This window comes from Scyliorhinus canicula, chromosome 10, assembly GCF_902713615.1.
Source record: "Scyliorhinus canicula chromosome 10, sScyCan1.1, whole genome shotgun sequence".
In the NCBI taxonomy this organism is placed as follows: Eukaryota; Metazoa; Chordata; class Chondrichthyes; order Carcharhiniformes; family Scyliorhinidae; genus Scyliorhinus; species Scyliorhinus canicula.
In genome coordinates this window covers 106,635,293-106,643,988 of record NC_052155.1, presented here as the reverse complement: position 1 = coordinate 106,643,988, position 8,696 = coordinate 106,635,293, and the positions used below count along the sequence as shown (strand labels likewise).

At 46.5% G+C, this 8,696-nt stretch overlaps 1 protein-coding gene across 1 annotated transcript; it reads left to right on the top strand.

The window, feature by feature from the left end:
* The first annotated feature begins 554 nt into the window (after window positions 1–554).
* Window positions 555–8,696, top strand: dad1 (defender against cell death 1). The gene is made up of 3 exons (XM_038809504.1): window positions 555–795; window positions 3,043–3,185; window positions 8,567–8,696. The coding sequence occupies exons 1-2, from the start codon at window positions 582–584 to the stop codon at window positions 3,171–3,173; spliced, it is 345 nt and encodes a 114-aa protein (XP_038665432.1). The 5' UTR covers window positions 555–581; the 3' UTR covers window positions 3,174–3,185; window positions 8,567–8,696.

The following is an 8,696-nucleotide window of genomic DNA, read 5'->3' as shown; positions in this document are numbered from 1 at the left end:
CTTCCAGACTGGTCTCCTGTGCAACCCTGATTTTAATTGCTCCACCACTGGAAGCTGGGACTTCAGCTGTCAAGGCCCTAAACTCTGGATTTCTCTCAGTGTTCTTTGACCCAGCTTTTAGTCTTGCCCTAATAACTCTTAGTATGGTCCGATGATAAATTATGTTTGATTACACTGCTGTGAAATGCCTTGAATGCTTTACTAGGTTAAAATGCTTTATAAATGCAAGTTATTGTTTTCTGGATGGTGTTACTCAAGTTCATTATCCTCGAATATTGATTTATATTGATTTTGAAAGTGCTCATTTAAAATACCTAAAAGAATATAATAGGTGCAAAATGTTCTTATTACGTTTTTGTTTCTTTAGGGTGGGGGTGGGTTCAGGATTAGGACGATTTAAATAAACAGAGAAAAACATGAATAAGGTGTTCCTGAGGGGAACGTTGGGAACCCGGCCCTGTTTGTCGCGGCTACACCAGCTGCGGCTCTGCCCGGAAGGCTTGGCGCGGGGACCTGGCGAGTTTGCTGATGTGGGGCTAAGTGTCCAGGTGATTGTGTTCCCCCGGCTCGGCTTCTCTGGAATGATGCGCGGTTCGGTGTTGTCGGTGCTCAGTCGCTTTTCTCAGGAATACGCGACGGGGACTCCGCTCCGGCTGAAGCTGCTGGACTCGTACCTACTGTACATGGCGCTGAGCGGAATAGCTCAGTTTCTCTACTGCGCGCTGGTCGGTACCTTCCCCTTCAACTCCTTCCTGTCCGGATTCATCGCCTGTGTGGGGGCCTTCGTGCTGGCAGGTGAGGCCGGGGCCCGGGTTATTGCAGGTCTAGAATAGAAGGCGAGTTCTCTCTTGGCCTGTGGAAGGAGGTATCCCATTGCAGAGCCCAAGGGGAATCTGGACCAAATCAATGCCGGGGTGAGGGTGGCCATTGCCACTGGGAACTGTTAGAATAGAACCAGAGTTTACAGTGCAAAAGAAGGCCATTCGGCCCACCGAGTTTGCACGAACCTCTGAAAGAGCAACTTACCCATGGTCCACTCTCTCACCCTATCTCATAACACCCCCCCCCCCCCCCCCCCAATCAGCACATCCTGAGTCACCAAGGGGCACATCAGCATGGCCAATCCACCTAATCTGCTCTTTGGGCCGCGGGAGGAAATCCACAAAGACACTGGGAGAATGTACAAACTGCATACAGACTATTACCCCGAGGCTGGAAGTGAACCTGGGTCCCTGGTGTGAGGCAGCTGCATCACCTTGTTGCCTGTTGTTGGAGTGAATGTTGGGTGTCAGTGATTTGAAAACCTGTCGTTTTTTGTTGTGGGTGGTGGTGGAGTGGAGTGGGGTGGGAGTGAGCAGGTGATGGTTTGTTCTGAATTTGATATTTAATTTTTAAAATTAATTTACGGGATATGTGTGTCGCAGGTTAGGCCAGCATTTATTGCCCATCCCTAGTTGCCCTTCAGAAGGTGGTGGTGAGTTGCCTCCTTGAGCTGCAGTCCTTGTGGTGTAGGTGCACCCACCAGGAGTTCCAAGATTTTGCCCCGGTGGCAGTGAAGAACAGCGATATATTTCCAAGTCAGGGGGTGAGTGACTTGGAGGGGAATCTCTAGGTGGTGGGGTTTCCAGGTGGCTGCTGCTGTTGTCTTTCTAGATGGTAGTGGTTGTGGGATTGGAATGAGCTGTCTGAGGAACCTTGGTGAGTTACTGCAGTGCATCTTGTAGGTGGTACACATGGCTGCCACTGTTCATTGGTGGGGGAGGGTTTAAACGTTTGTGGCAGGAGGAGCAATCAAGTGGGCTGCTTTGTCCTGGATGAACTTCTTGAGTACTGTTGGAGCTGCACTCATACAGGCAAGTGGAGAATATTACATTACATTCCTGACTTGTGCCTTGTAGATGGTGGACAGGCTTTGAGGGGGCAGGAGGTGAGTTACTCGCCGTAGGATTCCTAGCCTTTGTCCTGCCCTGGTAGCCACAGTATTAATATGACTAGTCCAGTTCAGTTTCTGATCAATGGTAACGCCCAGGATGTTGATTGTGGGAGATTCAGTGATGGCAATGCCATTGAATGTCAAGGGGTGATGTTTAGATCCTCTCTTGTAGGAGATGGTCATTGCCTGCCATTTGTGTGATGTGAAAGTAACTTGCCACTATCCAGCCTAGGCCTGGATATTGTCCAGGTCTTGCTGCATTTGGCGATGGACTGCTTCATATAGGAGGAGTCGCGAATGATGCTGAACATTGTGCATTCAACCGCAAACATCCACACTTCAGACTGTGATGGAAGTGAGGTCATTGATGAAGCAGCTGAAGATGGATGGGTCGAGGGCACTACCCTGAGGAACTCCTGCAGTGGTGTCCTGGAGCTGAGATGATTGACCCCCAACCACCACTTCCTTTGTGCCAGGTATGACTCCAATCAGCGGAAAGCTTTCCCCTGATTCCCAATGACTCCAGTTTAGCTAGGACTCCTTGATGCCATACTCGGTCAACTGCTGCCTTGATGTCAAGGGCAGACACTCGCCTCACCTCTGGCATTCACCTTCCCCCCCCCATATGTTTGAACCAAAGCAATAATCAGGTCAGGAACTGAGTGACCCTGGTGGACCAAAACTGAGCGCCCGTGAGCAGGTTATTGCTGAGTAGGTGCTGTATTATAGCACTGTTGATGACTCCTTCCATCACTTTTGCTGACAATGCAGAGTAGACTGATAGGGTGGTAATTGGCTGGGTTGCATTTGTCTTGTTTCTTGTGTACAGATTAATATGTAACTTATTGTACCCTGGTTGTCTGCAGCTGAAGGTAACGTAGAATGACTTGATTTAATTGTTGTCTTGGGCTATCACTTGCTAATGCATTTACTCATTTTATGTGTTGATTGCCTTGGGTGTAATAGGTTGTGTCAATTGGTGAGTTAATTTAAATTGTACAGGAGTGCAATGGTTACTCGATCATAACCTGAATGATGCATTTGTACATGGTAGAGACTGCAGTAGTTGTCATTAATTATTTACTCTTGATTTCCCTCTGTGACCACAGTTTGCTTGCGGATACAGATCAACCCTCAGAACAAAGGAGACTTCATTGGCATCTCACCTGAAAGAGCATTTGCAGACTTTCTCTTTGCCAGCACCATTCTTCATCTGGTGGTGATAAACTTCATAGGTTGAGTGTACACATTGGTGAGTATTTTCTGTCGGTTGAGGACATTTTTTTTTCTATTGGTCATCAGATGAAATCATCTAATGTATTGGAAATAAAATTATGCTCAGATTAGGTTGTCCTAACTCAGTAATGAGAGGGCAAATTAACTATCCTTTCACCTCCCTGGTGCAGTCTGTAGAGAAGAGAGAAAGGTGTTTTTTTTATTTCTCTTTTTTTTTTCTCAAGTGTGAGATTGGGAAGAAAGTTAGTGGGACAACTGAATCACTCTTTCAAAGAATGAGCTCTGAGACACGGACCAAACGGCCTCCTATGCTGAAAAATGCTGTGTTTTTGAACTGGTCTCGTCCCTGCCCTGATAATGGTACAAAACGTCTTAGTTTTCTACATGTATGAATTAGAAACAAAATGGTAATTTAATTTTGTTTTGACCTTGTTGATATTGGGGCAGTGTAGAGGAAGCTCAATGCTTGTACTGTTCACAAATATTACAAAGAGCACAACTTACCCAAATGGGAACAAAGTCCTGTAGCGAGCGTGTACAGCTGTATATTTCACAGCCTTCCATGCTGAGAAACACATGGCTATTCAACGCGACTTGCGTTGTATAAGAGGCCACCATGGGGAACACACGGCCGAGGCCGCACATAGCCCCATTTTGTACACTGGGGAGCTCCGCTCACTGGAACTCCCCAGTGTAGCGAGAGACTGGGGTGCCATTTTAAAATGATGTCCCGATTTCCAAGGCCCCCAAAGCGATACTTGACACCCCCCCCGCCCAGCACAAACGCACAATGGGATGGTCCCCGGCATCCCCCCCCCCCCCCCCCCCCCCCCCGCCGCCTCCAAACACCCACAAGGGCACCTCCCACCCTCTGCGTGATTGCCCGTGTGCATAAAATGCCAGCTTGGCACCTAGGCAGTGCCCAAACCAGCTGGCAATGACACCAGGTTGGCATTGCCAGGGTGCCCAGGTGGCACAACAGTGCCAAGGTATCGCCCTGCACAAAGGGCATTCAACTGGGGGCCTCCGATCCCCTGGAAGACCCCCACGAGTGCCATTCCATCTGCTCCCCATTTGTGGGACCACTGCTGAATGGCGTTCGCCCAAGGTCTCCAAGGCAAAGGGGATGAATTCCAAAACATTCGGATGGGCACCAAAAATTAGCCTTGCCAGCAATGTTCGTTAGAGTGAAACTTACTGTCTCGCTCTAATATTCAGATTTGTCAAAAAGTGAGCCGGATTTACATTGCAACGTCTCGCAAGATCACGTTTAGATCTCAAGGCGTTGTGAGCCGGGGAGATCCCAGGAGCGTGGTCTCCCGGCTTTTATTGGCCACGCTGCGCTGTAGCGAGCTGCTTTTCTAGCGCACCGTGGCCGTTGGATCGTGCCCAGTGTGACTTGCCGATGTTCCCTTGTATCTATTGCCCTTGACCTTCTAATTACTAGAGGTCGTGGGTTTAAAAAAAGATAATTCCTGGGATGTGAACATTGCTGGCAAGGCCAATTTTTGGTGCCCATCCCTATTTGCCCATGAACTGAGTGGCTTGCTAGGCCAGAGAACAGTTGAGAGTCAACCACATTGCTGTGGATCTTTAGTCACGTAGGCTAAGTAAGGATGGCAGGTTTCCTTCCCTAAAGGACATTAACCAAATGTTTTTTTATGATTTCATAGTCATTATTACTGAGACTAGCTTTCAATTCCAGATTAATTAATATAATTTGAATTCCAACATTTGCCATGATGAGATTTGAATCCATGTCTTGAGAGGACGTTAGCCTGGACATCTGGATTACTAGTCCAGTTACATTCCCACTATGCCATCATCACCCCATGATTTGCTGCAGTACATTGGTGGTGGGAGGAGTGAATGTTTAAGTTGGTGGATGGGATGCTGATCAAGCAGTCTTCCCAACCCCACATCTGCTCTTGTAACCACAGTATTTATATAGCGGGTCCAGTTCAGTTTCTGATCAGTGGTGACCCCCAGGATGTTGAAGATGGGAGATTCACTGATGCTGATGATATCAAATGTCAAGGGGTGCTGGTTAGATTCTTATGATGAGGCAAGGTTATTGATGAAGCAGCTGAAGTTGGTTGGGCATGGGACACTGCCCTAAAAAACTCCTGCAGTGATGTCCTGGAATTGAGATGATTGACCAACAACCACAACCATCTCCCTTTGTATTAGGTATGACTCCAACCAGTGAGAGTTTTCCTGATTCCCGTTGACTTCAATTTTGCAAAGGATCCTTTATACCACACTTTGTCAAATGCTGCCTTGATGTCTAGGGCAGTCACTCTCACTTCACCTGAGTTTGACTCTTTTGTGCATGTTTGGGCATCAGTGAGCAGGTTTTTGCTCTGTAGTGCCGCTTGATAGCAATGTCAATATAATTTTGCTAAGGATGAGAGGAGCACAGATCTGTCCAGCTTTATGTGGACTGGGCATAACAGGTCTATTTTCCAGATTGTCAGGTAGATGCGTGTTGTAGCTGTACCCTACACAAACAATACAATTGCCAGGATGTTGTCAGGGCCCATAGCCATTTCAGTATCCAGTACCTTCAGTTATTTCTTGATATCCCATGGAGTCAATGGAATTGACTGAAGACTGGCATCTGTGATGCTGGGGACCACGGGAGGTGGCTGTGATAGATTAAAATATCAGGGATGTTTAAGAGGTCAGAATAAGATTGTGCAGCTATCTCAAAAGGTTGTGGGATTGGAGGAGATTGAAGAGATTGAGAGCGATGAGGAATGATTTGAAAACCAGGATGAGAATTTTAAAATCAAGATGTTGCTTGACTGTAGTTTAGTGAGAATAGGGCTGATGGATATGGGGGGACTTGATGTAAATAAGAACATGGGTAGCAGAGGATGAACTCCAAGTGTATGGAAGGTAGAATGAGAGAGGCTGGCCAGGAGTGCGTTGGAATACAATAATCAAATCGGTCGAATTATTACCACGCTCCAATACCCGGAAGTGGGAGATGCTATCCAGGAAGCTGTTTCATAACAATGCAAATTCAGCCTGTGGTGTTTCCTTTCTGGATTCTTCTTCCAGAAATGACTTACACTGGGCCATGTTCACTTATCTTCCAGTGGCTGAGTACTGAGCATAGTCCCATCTTCGTGACAAATGCAGCAAAATTATTTTAGTTAATAAAAAAGATCCAGTTTCTGTGTCGGCTAATAATGCCCCCCTTAGTCATAATGTGTGGTCTGCAGTATCTATGGCTCAGTGGGTGATTAGCAGTCTATCCTCCTCTGTATCTGCTAATCAGATTGTGCTACATGCTGATTATTTTTGATGCTAAGAGTGTTTGGAGCATTGCAGCACAGATGTGCTTCTGATCATGAAGTTGATCCTGGGTATGGAAGGATTTTCTTATGAGGAGAGGTTGAGTAGTTTGGGCCAGTACTCATTAGAGTTTAGAAGAATGCAATACGACCCGATGGAGACTTATAGGATTCTCAGGGGAATTGTCAGGAGATATGTTGAGGTTGTTTCTCTTGTGGGAGAATCTAGGACCAGAAGTCATAATCTCAAGAGTAAGGGGCTGTCCATCTAAGACAGAGATGAGGAGGAATGTCCTCGTGAGGGTAGTACATCTGGAATCCTTTGTAGAAGCTGAGTTGTTGAGTATGTTCAAGGTTGAGAAAGACAGATTTTTAATCAGCAAGGGAATCAAGAGTTAAAGGGGATAAGGTTGGAAAGCGGAGTTGAAGATTATCAGATCAACCGTTATCTCATTGAATGGAGGAGCAGTTTCGATAGGCCAAGTGGTCTACTTCTACATCTTATGTGTTTTGACTCTTGCTTGCCCGTCCTTCAGTGATAGTTTAATTAAAAGTGTCTAGTTGAGGCTGGAATACTGTTTAGTGCCGGGGAGAGGTGCATTTAAATGGGCAGGGGTGACTTGGTGTGAAAGAGCGAGTCTTTATGGTGGGGCTCTCAGTTTGTGACTTTTGATATTTTTTTGGAATGTGGACTATGCTACCAAAACAGTGCTGTCCATTTGGTACGGCATTAAAAATCAACCATGTGAAGAAGAGAACATGTGACATTTATATAGTGCCTCTTATGACTTCAGGATGCCCTAAAGCATTGTGTCCGATTAGTACTTTCTTAAACTGTGGTCACTCTTGTAATGTAAATATGACAGTCAATTTTCACACAGCAATGTCCCACAAATAACAAGGTCATAAAGATCAGATAATCTGTTGAGTTATGATGTTAGCTACAAGATAAAGATTGGTTAGCTCACTGGGCGAACTCCAGTGCAATTTTTCAAATTTTGCCAAAGGATCTTGTGTCCATCTGAGGGGGAAGACCAGGAGCAGGATTCTCTGTTGCCCGATGCCGATATCGTAATCGGTGATCTGGCGGAGAATCCCTTCCGATGGCCAAATTGGGGTGGTGCCAATTTGACGCCTGTTTTCTATTCCCGCCCCCCTCCGAAATGCCGTCATCGTGTTGCGTGGCGCACACTATTGGAACGGCGTTGCCGCATCATTGGAAGGCCCAACCCTGATGCTCTGCCCTCGACAGGCCGAGTTCCCCACCCCACGGGGGACGTGAGGTCTCGGAGGTCGGGAACCCGGCATCGTGACTGCGGACTGTGTCCAGTGCCACCACAGTTGGTCGGTAGCCGTGCTGCTGGGGGGATTGGTGGGGGGTGGCCGGGAGGGGGAAGTATTTGGCAGGTCGGGTCTGTGCATGGCAGGTCGGGTCTGTGCATGGCCGGCGCCATGTTTTACAGCGTGACTGCTGCAGGCCAGCGCCATACGTGGCCACGGATCTGACTGTTTTGGCCCCAGGATCAGTGAGGGTTCAGCTTCAATTTTGGCAGTAAAAAACGGCACAGTGCCCACGCCAGTTTCAGCACTTGGCCGCAAAATCGGAGCATCCAGCCCCAGGTATTTGTTTACCTTCTCATTTGAAATGTGAAAGATGAAACGAGTCACCGTAAGCCTGGTTGCTCCCTTTCTCTGAAGGATATCAGTGTTCCAATTGGATCTTTTGTTGCTAGCCCACGAAATGCCAGGTTTTAAGAATTGATTCTCAATCTTGCCATTGATGAGATGAAAAACATGACCTATTGGTTGCCAATCTGGTGCCAAATATCATGAATTGAGACTCCTCTATATATTGGTGTGTTTGGTGGAATGGGATTACATATCAAGTTCTACATGTTTTGAGGTGGTGGGGGTTATTGTTATGTTTGTGTTTTGGGGGAAGGGGAAATTCTTCTTCATTTGAAAGGGACAAGGAAATATGTTTCCAGTCTTGTTTAACTGTCTTTTCGTAAGAGGATTTAAAGTATGTTAATGTGCAGGACAGTGGTCATGATTGTTATCAGTTTATCTTTCAATCTTTTCTCTTCTTTTGTAGTCATGCAGCAGAAATAATGAGGGGAACTGGAACTCGTATTGCCCCATCGATGGATCTGTTTGAACTTTGTTTACACATTTTGTTTCATTCCGTATATATGTATAAAAAATAAAACATCTTTTACAAAATG